This window comes from Lissotriton helveticus, chromosome 2_2 (assembly GCF_964261635.1).
Source record: "Lissotriton helveticus chromosome 2_2, aLisHel1.1, whole genome shotgun sequence".
NCBI lineage: Eukaryota > Metazoa > Chordata > Amphibia > Caudata > Salamandridae > Lissotriton > Lissotriton helveticus.
This window is the reverse complement of record NC_136060.1, coordinates 491,284,762-491,297,980: the sequence shown is the minus strand read 5'-3', so window position 1 is coordinate 491,297,980 and position 13,219 is coordinate 491,284,762. Positions and strand designations below refer to the sequence as shown.

At 43.1% G+C, this 13,219-nt stretch overlaps 1 protein-coding gene across 1 annotated transcript in view; it reads right to left on the bottom strand.

Annotated features, from left to right (window-relative positions):
* The window catches only part of LOC144821564 (dedicator of cytokinesis protein 2-like), a 3,201,295-nt gene that overhangs the window by 2,288,785 nt on the left and 899,291 nt on the right, over positions 1-13,219 (bottom strand). Inside the window, exons 24-25 of the mRNA XM_078678750.1 lie at positions 10,932-11,002; positions 9,278-9,384 (exon numbers count right to left, since the gene is read on the bottom strand). Of these exons, the coding sequence (XP_078534876.1) occupies positions 9,278-9,384; positions 10,932-11,002 (178 nt within the window). The remainder of the gene's footprint in view (positions 1-9,277; positions 9,385-10,931; positions 11,003-13,219) is intronic.

Below are 13,219 nucleotides of genomic sequence, written 5' to 3'. Positions count from 1 at the left end.
AACCAATCAAACACTCACCTCCAGTCACCAGATCTGGGTTTAATCCATCACCGTTCTTTAGCCCCTCTGCCACCCCAGTTCAGACATGGCCATATGCAAATCAGTCTGACCCTGTGGCTCATGGGAACAGTCCAGCCCGAACTGCCAAGCCATGCCTTCCCTGGACCGGAAACAAGCTTCCGAGGACCGGTTTCTGGCATTTCAGCCGTCTTCAGCCCGGCTTGCTTGAATCCAGTGGCAAAGTGAGCAAGGGACTCACGCCTGAGCATACCCTGCCAACTTATGGCGAACAAAGTGGTACAAAAGGAGGTGGTGATGGACGGAGCATCTGAACCAATCAAACACTCACCCCCAGTCACCAGATCTGGGTTTAATCCATCACCGTTCTTTAGCCCCTCTGCCACCCCAGTTCAGACATGGCCATATGCAAATCAGTCTGACCCTGTGGCTCATGGGAACAGTCCAGCCCGAACTAACAAGCCATACCTTCCCTGGACTGGATTCAAGCTTCCTAGGACCGGTTTCTGGCATTCCAGCCGTCTTCAGCCAGGCTTGCTTGAATCCACTGGCAAAGTGAGCAAGGGACTCACGTCTGAGCATACCCTGCCAACTTATGGCGAACAAAGCGGTACAAAAGGGGGTGGTGATGGACTGGGGTGGCTGAGTGGGCTAAAGAATGGTGATGGATTAAACCCAGATCAGTTGACTGGGGGTGAGTGTTTGATTTGCTCAAACGCTCCGTCCATCATCCCCTTTTGTATCGCTTTGTTCGCCCTAAGTGTGGCAGGGTATGCTCAGACGTGAGTCCCTTGCTCACTTGGCCACTGGATTCAAGATAGCCTGGCTGATGAGGATTATGAATCCGAAATCGGGTCCCAGGATGCTTGTTTCCGGTCCATGGAAGACATGGCTTGGCAGTTCCGGCTGGACTGTTCCCATGAGGCACAGGGTCAGACTGATTTGCATATAGCCATGTCTGAAATGGGGTGGCTGAGTGGGCTAAAGAATGGTGATGGATTAAACCCAGATCAGTTGACTGGGGGTGAGTGTTTGATTTGCTCAAACGTTCCGTCCATCATCCCCTTTTGTATCTTTTCTGTCACAAGGCACACATTTATTACAACTTACTTTATGCCCATGTGACAACCAATCTCCACAAACTACCTTACACTTTATCTTATTTTGTAAATTGTATTAATTGCTGAGGAAACATTATTTGCTGCCCATTCTTAGTGCGGCCAACATTATTTACCGCAGAGCCGCCTTTATTTACCTGCAAACCTTGCCCATGATCCAGACCTACTTCTCCTCTGCCACATATATTTGTGATGCTCTAGGGATCTCAGGTGGTTTTAATGGACATTTTTATATTGATTGCCGTGCTTTTTATTGTTGTATTGATTGTCCTCAACAATACTTGCTTAGATAATCCAGGGGGACATAGAGGACCCCTAACAAGCTTCCTTTTAGGACTTCTTCTGAGGTTTTGGTTCCATTGGTCTTATCTGAACTTTGTGGCATTTCACTCGACAACTGATGCTGTATGATTATTTATCTAATGCTTTGAACTGAGATGAGTATTTGTAACGTTTTTAGTTTGTATATACTGTTATGCATTGTGTACTTTTATGGTATAAGTGAGCCGAAATAAAGTTGATTTGAGAGTGCTTTCCAGGGTGGCAAATCCATTGGGGTCAAGATACCCCTTAACAGATGCAAGTGGTGGAAGTCTTTTGAGCATGTCCTGACCCTGACAGAGAAACAAAAGGTCAGAGACAAACATGGCTGTGGCTGAAGGCTTAGGTGGTGACCCCAAGGCGGTCTTCAAACTAAGCTTGATGCTGGAGGCAAACTGGGCAGACGCAGAATCTCAGGCTTGAAATGTTAAGACATCGCTTGCTTTGGTGCATCCATGTTTGAATACTGGCCATGATAGCTCTGATATAATGATGATTGACAATGCTTTTTTGTAAGATCAGTTAAGTGTACTTAGCATGGACGTGGAATTCATGTTACAGAATTCCAAGCAATGTATATGTTATGGAGCCTAAAACAGTGTGGTACCAAAACACCACCTTTGCCAGAATTTTATATGAGAGAAATATCATGTCCTAAATATTGTCTACAGAAATATCACTCTCTTGCAGTTCCTAATAGAAAATCTACACTCAATGTCAAAATATTTGTGTACATGACAATGAGGACCCAATATTTTTGCTGGACGATATTTCTGTATATGATATTCTGACATACAGCCGCGGGGAGCCCGTACAGATGTCCGCAAGCCACAGGGGAGAGAGGTCGTTGAACAGACAGAGGTTCTGAGATTGAACTGGTTTCCAGTTGAGTGTGTTTCCTCAGCTCTGGTGTGGCCAGGTGGGTAATTGAGGCAACACATTGTGGGGATTGGCATTGAGACATTACTCAAAGAGGTCCAAAGCGTAGAACCCACTGCAGTTGCATCGATACATGGACGCCAGCATATCCTCCCCGATGTGACGGTCCCGTCCATCCCCTATGTCAGACTCAAGCCACTAAGGATCCTCTGTAACCAAAGGGTGAACACAGGCCACCTGGGGACAACAGTCTCAGGACAAACAGAGCAGGCCACAAACTGGGCAAAGTTTGGAGAGGCTGGCTGGGTCTAGGTAAGGCTTTTTTAGAAGAGCTTTGGTAATGGAGTGTTCAAACTTATGATTGGGACGATTGAAGTACTGATTGGCTTGTGGATGAGAGGGGCCACTACTGAGGGACCAATGTTTATTACAGTTACGGCTCGTCCTTGTGGCCCCAGGGATCCTGGAAGAGAGAGGAGGAGACTGACAGACTGGTGAGCTGGTCTCCCACAACTGAGTCTGACATTCGAGATACACACACACACACATTCACACATGCACACACATGCACACTCATGCACACTCATGCACACACACTCATACTCATGCACACACACTCACACACACACACACATTCACACACACACGCACGTAGACACACACAAAAACACACACACACACCATATGCAGCACACAAAAAAAACACACACACACACGATATGCAGCACACAAACACACATACGACAAATACCCAAAAGTATGTCTGAGCTTCAGGTAGGTGCTGGACATCCAGGACTGGGCGATGTGCAAGCACTGTTTATCATCATTTGCACATTTGTGTATCATCTGCATGTTGATGAATCTTGATTTGCACTGGAACGCAGCCTTATCATAATGTAAAATAGCTCTTTGCACTACTTTAGCCCCTTCCGTGCTCGCCCGTTGGCCAATGCAAACCCTAACTCGCGGGTGCGGCGAATGACTGCTGGCCGACATAGCCCCGCTCACTCTGTAGAACACCCGCACCGAGGTGAAATGTCCACCGTGGAAAAACGGGTTAAAGAAGGGGGGATCCAATCGGCACAGCTATGCAACCAAACATGGATTTTTATACTAAGAAAGGGAGAAAAGGTTTTAAGACAAAGTTTCTGCCTCCTTTATGCAGACACAACATATGAGAAAAGTTTTCTTTTCTCAAAACATTTCTAACTTTGCATATTTGCCATAATGTTCTGTACAATACAAAGTGAGACACGTTTTAAACTAGGGGCCTTATTTAGATCTCAGCAGATGGAATACTCATCACAAACGTGATGGATACCCCGTCCACCGTATTAAGTTCTCCATAGGATATACTGAGATAGTAATATCCGTCATGTTTGTGATGGAGTAATCCCCTCCGCTGACTTCTAATTCAGGCGAATGTCTAACCATAGATAAGTTCAAAAGTAGGAAGCGCACAGCTTATTTATACAGTTAACACAAAATTATTGGAATGTTCCTTAAAGGATTGGGTGCTCCCAACAGGTAACGTGTCCGTCCTTAACACGTCTATTATCAATACATCATGTGTCACCATGAGACCATGGCGACATCCCTGAATATTGGGCACTCCATTAGGTTCTCATGAAAGTGAGACTCCAAGAAGAAGTTCGAAGAAAGAATTTTTTAATCATTCATCATTCAATTTTTCAATTTTTGGAGTTCATCAGTAAATGTATCCAAAGAAAATTATCTCCATGCTCCAATGCATTTCGGGCTAAGGCAAGCCCTTCATCGGGGAGCCTCTGCAATTAAATCAGACACAGCAATCGGTATCATGATACAGTAGAACTAAATAACAATAGAACTAAATGGTACAATCTAGGTGCCGGTGAAAATTATAAATGGGTGCCTACGAGTGCTCCAAAAGAGACCTTTAGTACGAGTCTAGCGATATGTGCAGGTAAGGATCGGAATCATTATTGTGCCTAACGATATGCAAGATCACGAAAAACACGAGGTGAAAACGATATATGCGGATGGGGACCGGAATCATTAAAGTGCCTAACGATATGCAGGGTGAAAACCTTAAAAAGTGTCTAACGGTAAAAACCGGGTGAGTAAACATAGAAGGAATCATTAAAGTGCCTAACGATATGTGATGATCAACGCAGCGTGAAAAACATGCTTACAAAATACGAGTGCATTAGTAAGACGCGTGCACAGCGTTTAACGATGTGACAAGATGGCTGGAAATCTAAGGTCGGCTTTTCGGTTACTCACAGTGAATCAAGATAGTAACGGGCTTCACACGCCGGTATCAGTAACACAGGAAGTGCAGTGGGATTAATAAGAAAGAAAATCGAAAACGGACTAACGAGTGGTCAAAAAACGTGGTGGCCATCTTAGAGAGGTTACCTAAAAAGTGACAGTGTGGGTAAATGGTCTAAATAATAAGGCTACAGACTGTAATCGCATGTAGTGGAACAATGGTATTTACAATGATATTTAAACAAAGCATGCAAATTCCAAACGATCATTAAGACCAGTCGGTTTCATTGTTTGCAAACGATAGATCCAGGCCATTTCTCTCTGAAGTAAGTACTTGTTGTTGTCCTTTCCTTCAATTTTGCGCACTTGTTCAAGAATCAGGAATTTCAACTGAGAAACATTATGTCTATGCTCGTTAAAATGCATAGCCACATTAGATTTAGTGTTGTGGAGTCTGATGTTCGATTTATGCTCGTTAATCTGAGTCTTAATCTTTCTTTCGGTCTTCCCGATGTAGCATTTCCCACAAGGACATTTAATCAAATACACAACGTTTGTTGAGTCGCATGTAGCGTCTACGATCAGTTTAATGGGGTTGCCTCTCATTGGGTGGTTAACTGTGGTTCCTGGAATAATGTTATTGCAATTTCCACAATTTCTGCATGGTCTTGTTCCTTTAGAAAGTGTTTTCTCTTGATGTTTACTCGTCAGGAGTTCTTTGAGGTTGGCACTGCGAGTATATGCGAAGAGAGGTGGTTCCTTGAAAGTCGTACCAAAATCCGGTTCAACACTCATGATGGGCCAGTGTCTTAAAATTATGCGTTTGTATGTGGAACTCATATTAGAAAATTTGGAAACAAGTACCATTCTGTTGCTGGTTTTTGGAGGAGCCTTGACAAACAATGATTCTCTCGGGGTGTCAATAGCTTTCTTCTTAGCACTTTCAATGAGAGTGGGGGGATATCCCCTAGTTAGAAACCTCTCGCCCATTTCATGTAGTCTGACCTGAGTTTGCTCTGGGTTGGAGGTAATCCGTCTAATTCTCAACATTTGTGATGCGGGCAAGTGTGTCTTCAATGAACCTTGGTGATGGCTTTTGAAATTAAACTACAAGAAGAAAAACCAAAAAAACATTACTCAAAAAGATCAGGATACCTTGAGAAGACTCTCCACAAACAAAGAAATCAAATGCATTAAGGCAGACAAGGGCGGCGCCTTGGTGATAATGAACTCATCTTTATACCATCGCAAAATGTTAGAACATATCCAAGATGAACAAACTTACATGAAATTACCAGGTAATCCCACCACACAATTCAAGGAGATTCTGACGAACATCGTACAAAAAGCCTATGAAAACGGTACCATAGATGATAGAACAAAGAAATATCTACTTAAACCATTTCCAAAGAGTCCCATTATCTATCTTATACCTAAGATACATAAGAGCCTGGAGGACCCTCCTTTCAGGCCAATTGTCTCTACCAAAGGTTCATTGCATGAACCAGTCGGAAAATTTATTGACCGATATTTACAACACAGCGTTAGGAACATGCAAAGTTACATTCAGGATACCGCTGATTTTTTGAGAAAACTGGCTGAATTGAACCTCACTGAAGATGAACAGATTCTATTATGTACAGCGGATGTCCGCTCCCTGTACACTTCGATCCCCCATGCCGGGGGTATCGAAGCTATGGAGAAATCAATTCTGGAAAGCAACTTCGCACCAGACATGCAGCACTTCCTCATGGAACTCACCATGTTTACTCTGTATCAGAGTTACTTTCAACTGGATAACGACTGGTTTCTACAGCTGTCTGGAACCTCGATGGGTAATTGCGCGGCGCCTACCTACGCCAATATTTACATGAAGTACTTTGAGCAGACCAATATCTATGACAACCCTACTTGGACCAACAACGTTAAAATGTACGCACGGTACATTGACGATGTTTTCATCGTATGGAAAGACACAAAAGAATCCCTGTCTCAGGCCCTCACTGTTCTGAATCAAGCAAATGAACGTATACAATTCACCTGGGAGATTGACAACAAATCCATTACTTTTTTGGATGTTAGAGTCACTATCACCAATAGTGGTCTTGAAACTGATCTGTTTCGCAAAAAAACTGACCGCAATAATGCCTTGCATTTTTCAAGCCATCACCAAGGTTCATTGAAGACACACTTGCCCGCATCACAAATGTTGAGAATTAGACGGATTACCTCCAACCCAGAGCAAACTCAGGTCAGACTACATGAAATGGGCGAGAGGTTTCTAACTAGGGGATATCCCCCCACTCTCATTGAAAGTGCTAAGAAGAAAGCTATTGACACCCCGAGAGAATCATTGTTTGTCAAGGCTCCTCCAAAAACCAGCAACAGAATGGTACTTGTTTCCAAATTTTCTAATATGAGTTCCACATACAAACGCATAATTTTAAGACACTGGCCCATCATGAGTGTTGAACCGGATTTTGGTACGACTTTCAAGGAACCACCTCTCTTCGCATATACTCGCAGTGCCAACCTCAAAGAACTCCTGACGAGTAAACATCAAGAGAAAACACTTTCTAAAGGAACAAGACCATGCAGAAATTGTGGAAATTGCAATAACATTATTCCAGGAAACACAGTTAACCACCCAATGAGAGGCAACCCCATTAAACTGATCGTAGACGCTACATGCGACTCAACAAACGTTGTGTATTTGATTAAATGTCCTTGTGGGAAATGCTACATCGGGAAGACCGAAAGAAAGATTAAGACTCAGATTAACGAGCATAAATCGAACATCAGACTCCACAACACTAAATCTAATGTGGCTATGCATTTTAACGAGCATAGACATAATGTTTCTCCGTTGAAATTCCTGATTCTTGAACAAGTGCGCAAAATTGAAGGAATGGACAACAACAAGTACTTACTTCAGAGAGAAATGGCCTGGATCTATCGTTTCCAAACAATGAAACCGACTGGTCTTAATGATCGTTTGGAATTTGCATGCTTTGTTTAAATATCATTGTAAATACCATTGTTCCACTACATGCGATTACAGTCTGTAGCCTTATTATTTAGACCATTTACCCACACTGTCACTTTTTAGGTAACCTCTCTAAGATGGCCACCATGTTTTTTGACCACTCGTTAGTCCGTTTTCGATTTTCTTTCTTATTAATCCCACTGCACTTCCTGTGTTACTGATACCGGCGTGTGAAGCCCGTTACTATCTTGATTCACTGTGAGTAACCGAAAAGCCGACCTTAGATTTCCAGCCATCTTGTCACATCGTTAAACGCTGTGCACGCGTCTTACTAATGCACTCGTATTTTGTAAGCATGTTTTTCACACTGCGTTGATCATCACATATCGTTAGGCACTTTAATGATTCCTTCTATGTTTACTCACCCGGTTTTTACCGTTAGACACTTTTTAAGGTTTTCACCCTGCATATCGTTAGGCACTTTAATGATTCCGGTCCCCATCCGCATATATCGTTTTCACCTCGTGTTTTTCGTGATCTTGCATATCGTTAGGCACAATAATGATTCCGATCCTTACCTGCACATATCGCTAGACTCGTACTAAAGGTCTCTTTTGGAGCACTCGTAGGCACCCATTTATAATTTTCACCGGCACCTAGATTGTACCATTTAGTTCTATTGTTATTTAGTTCTACTGTATCATGATACCGATTGCTGTGTCTGATTTAATTGCAGAGGCTCCCCGATGAAGGGCTTGCCTTAGCCCGAAATGCATTGGAGCATGGAGATAATTTTCTTTGGATACATTTACTGATGAACTCCAAAAATTGAAAAAATTGAATGATGAATGATTAAAAAATTCTTTCTTCGAACTTCTTCTTGGAGTCTCACTTTCATGAGAACCTAATGGAGTGCCCAATATTCAGGGATGTCGCCATGGTCTCATGGTGACACATGATGTATTAACCATAGATAAGAGCATGTCCTGCTTAGCCTGTTATGGCCACGCCTACTGGCAACTACTAGGTGCTTTGTGAACACTTTTTATCGCTAGCTTCCTAGTTCTTATTTACATTTCTGTCTCTGATATACTAGTTGGACCTTGATTAGGAGTGCCTCATTTAATTACGACTCCCTTGGAAGCCCCTTTTAGCACGGGTGTCGGAATTTTGTGTCTTTGAAAACAAATGTCAGATTAACCAACCCACCCTCCACAGGTCAAACCAGCTGAAATATATCAGGTGACGAAGGTTACCTGAATATTAAAGCATGCGTAAGCTGGTGTGGTAAGCAACAAATCAGCCTTTTCACACAGCAGGTAGTAATTGGCGTTATGTATTACAAGCCTTAAATGATGATCAAGAGTGAATCTTTATTTATCGGGTGCATCTATATTACAGAACGCGTAACAGAGGCCCTTAGGATTTAGATTCGTAGACATCACTTTGTCTAATGATTACTTTTGATGAGATTTGAACGGTTCTGGTTGGAGATTAATGAAAGATAGCATGGTGGACGATTGCTTTAAGTCTCAATCTGGGGTTTTGTGTCCATCTGTGGCCACCGACATGAACTGCTTTTGTGATTAAATATTCCACTGGAGTTTTATCCAGTGTAATTGATGACTTCACCCTGTATTTGCTTGAGGCACATCTCTGTAGAGGTTCATGAGTTACACACCCTCCCACGCCACCCGCTTACCGTGGATCTTGAAGAACTTTGTGTCGACGATGGCGATCATTGAGTGCAGCTTTTGTTTCAGGAGGCGCTGCGGAGGGAGGTTTCCAATGAACTCTCGCAGAAGCTTACTGGAAGAGGAACGAAGAGAGCATTATGGGTAGACAAATCGAGGTACACCAATCACAGTATTTCAAAGAAACCCGTGGGGGAAGATCCTCCTGCTGGTCAGCCTCCCTATTGCTCATTAACATTCAACTAAGTCTCAAATACAGGATAAACCTGGTAACGCCTTGAGTCGGTTTCACAACAGATCTAGTTTCAACTTTGTGATCTGCGGTGAGCCACACAAGTGTCAAGTAGGAGTCAGCATATACTAGGCCTGGGCGGTAAATTCTGTTCCGCTCACGGAATTTGGGTAATTTAGAGTTCCGCGGAGAACACAGAATTTACAAAAATTCCACGATCCACGGCTTTGCAGAATGCATTGCTTGTTCGCGTTTTCAAAATGCGTGTTCATGAGATATTTCCCCCCGAGCACGCAAACAGTGTTCACGAACAGGAAAAAGGCATCGCGAATGGGTGGAACAAGCAATTCCGCATGTTCGCAGAACTCTGTGTGCTCGTGAAGATTTTTTACCGTTTCGTGGAGCTTTGCATAGCGGGACTAAGCAAATTTCGCCCACCCCTAGCATATACATCTAGTCTGCATAGATTTAAATATTTGTAACTCCGATATTTGTGCAAATCTTAGTTTCTTCATTCACCACCATGGATTGCCAAGGAGATTGCTTGCTACCTTCTGAGTAATCGATAGCTTGCTCTCTCACCAGCATAGCAGTGATCGCTTAAGAAAGCCCTAATGGCTTGATATGCATTGTGGTAGAAACAAAGATGATTCTCAAAATAATCAGAAATCTGGTGGAATATGTGAGTTACCCAATACCATATAGACAATAACATTAATTTTAGTAATTGAAAATGGGAGTTATCAAATACGAAAATAAAGGAATCCTTTCAAATCATTGATTAATGTGAGCTGCAATTATTGAGGAGCTGAAAATCTTTCTAAGCTCCCTCACTCACTATCATCTGTGTAGGCGCTAGCTTGAACATTCACCAGCATGTGAATAACTGCTTGTTTGTTCATTTACCTTTACACTAGGTTACTGCTATATCACTCACTCAGTGTTAGAAATGGGGTTGCCAATTCTACAGGGGGTAGCATGGAGCAGAGCGGGCAGGCCAAACTCCTGAGGACATGTGTGAAGCATCCACGCAGTACCCACAGACGACACACCCGGCACACCACAAAAGAGACACGGGGACACAATTCTAAATACACTTTTCAGGAGGAAGCAATAATGTTAAAGAAAACACAATAATCAGCCAAACAATAATCCCCAAAAACTGTGATTACATTTCAGATCTCTATTTGCAATGTAACCTGTGGCCGCTGTGGTACTGCGCAAACACAAGTCCTATCCCACCGCTGCCACCAATGTTAGAAATGGGGTTGCCAATTCTACAGGGGGGTAGCATGGAGCAGAGCAGGCAGGCCAAACTCCTGAGGACATGTGTGAAGCATCCACGCAGTACCCACAGACGACACCAGTATATATGATTAATGGCTAGTTCACTCACTCAGTATCATGAGTGAATCATGCCCACTCCTTACCTGAGCAGGACTCGGTCAAACAGCTCAGACATGTCTTCCAGCACCGAGGGAATGTATTTCAAAGCAGCGCCCTGAAAAGAAGAGAACACGCTGAGTAATATATTATTCCAACGTGCTATACGAATTACAATTTGTTTTCATGTTCATTTTCCTTTATAAGTTAGCTTCTTTCTAAGATGTTGGTTTGAACATTTGTTTTTACTAACAAGACAAAATGCCATGCACACGTTTATTATAGTAAGACATTGTTGTTCTGTAGTCTGCACTGTTCGTTTCAGGGACACATACTAGAACGCGATGTCCTTGCCTTGTTTTGTGCTGATAGGCGACAACTCTTTTCCACAGCTGAAGTAAAGCTGTTTTTCTGTGTCTCTAGCAGAATGAGATAAGGTTGGTGTTTTATTATTTAAAGAGGGCCCATTTTGAATTCAGCGGAGAGGCACTTTACGCCCGAGTTATCATGGATGCTGCGGAGAGCTGTGAATGAGATGCAAGTCTGCAGGCCTGACATACATCCTAAAAAGGAAGATAGCTGCTCTAGTAGGGGCGTGCAGGCTTGCACAGCAAGACGGTGAGCATTGCTTAATGCACTGAGGCCGGCTTCCTGAGACTTTACACCAAGGGATGGGGTTAGATCACTCTAACAGGGTCTGACAGAAGGGTACTCGCGCCATGCTCTCGTGAGTGTGGTCGAGCCAGCCGCATAATGTGGTCGTATTCTGCAGCATAATTTAGTCTTCCCCTACTGCATAAATCCAGTGCCTCTGCCTTTATGTAAGACGTCCATGATATTGCACTACCATGCTGTGTCTGAGATAGTAGAGATTGCTGTATTCAACTAAAAAGAAAAAGAATTGTAAGACTACAAAATATTTGCATCTAAAACATCAGCAAATACTCTGTGAAGAATTTATAAGAATGTCCAAAAATAATAAATGCACTCTGTGTCAAATCTCAAGTCTGGAAGATGATGACATTTTGTAAAAATGCATAGAAAAGGTCCCAAAAATTTCTAAAGAAATATATAAATGAGCGGGAATTATAAGGCAGTACACATAAAAAAATTATTAAATAATTTTTTTTAAAAGTAAATAGTGGAGGGTTGAGGCAGTCCTTTCCTTATTTGAGCCAGAGCTCTGAACACAGAGGGAGCACGTATGCCAAGCCCCAGAAAAAGAAACAAAATGCAAAGAGATGCCAGGAACAGTGGGCAGGGAAAAAAGGGGCAGTTGAGTGTGAAAAGAAGAAAACAACAAGTGCATTTTAGGGAAGGAGTTTTTTTTAGTTTAGCAAAATAGAGCACGTGAGATAAACATGGGTAATCACTAGGGTATAGGAAAAGAAAAAGAAAATATCGCTTAGTGGATAGTGTTGAGAGGTGGGTACACCCCCTAAAGAAATACAAAAGAAGAGGAAAAAATAAGGAGGGTGAGGAGAGGAGGGTATAAGGAGTAGAGGGGCAAGAAGAGGTTGGGAAACAAGGCAGGGATTAGTAGGCTCGCTCATCTAAGGAAGAGAAATAAAAACACAAGGGGGCTCAAATATGAGCTCTTGCGTCACTTTTGCACCACCGGTGCGTCACTTTTTGTGATGCACCAGCAGTGTAAAAAATGCGCCTTGTTGCGCCACATTTACAAAGTGACGCATCTAGGTAGATGCGTCACTTTGTAAACCCCTGCGCCACATTATACCTGAGCCAGGTATAATGTATGCAAAGGGGGGGTGTTCCCACGCAAGAAAGGGTCATAGAAGTGACGCAGTGAAATCTACCAGATTTCCCTGCGCCACTTCTAGGACTCAAATGCGTCAAAATCTTACGCCTGCCTCACAGCAGGCGTAAGACTGACGCAAGCCTTTTCACATGGGACTCGCCCATGTGAAAGGACGCTTTGCTGGAGTTGCGTCACTTTTGGGACACACTCCAGCAATGCGTCACTTTTGCGCCATAGAGATACGTCAGAAATACTGACGTATCTGTAACTCCTTGCGACATGATGCGTCATACTGTAAATATGACGCATCAGGTATGTCGCAAGGAGGGCGCACTGAGAAGTGACACATCGCTGCTTTCACACAGCAGTGCGTCACTTTTCATAAATCAGGCCCCAGGTGTCAACTCTGCAGCAGGCGTCGAGGTGCTTGGGGGGGGGGGGTTGGGGCTTTAGGGCGAGGGGAAAGTGAAAAAAAAAGGGAAATCAACATCTTTGTGATCCTTAAAGAAAAGCTTGTGAAATTAAATTTCCAGATAAGGGGCCTTCACTGAATTGGATGCTAACATTATTACAATA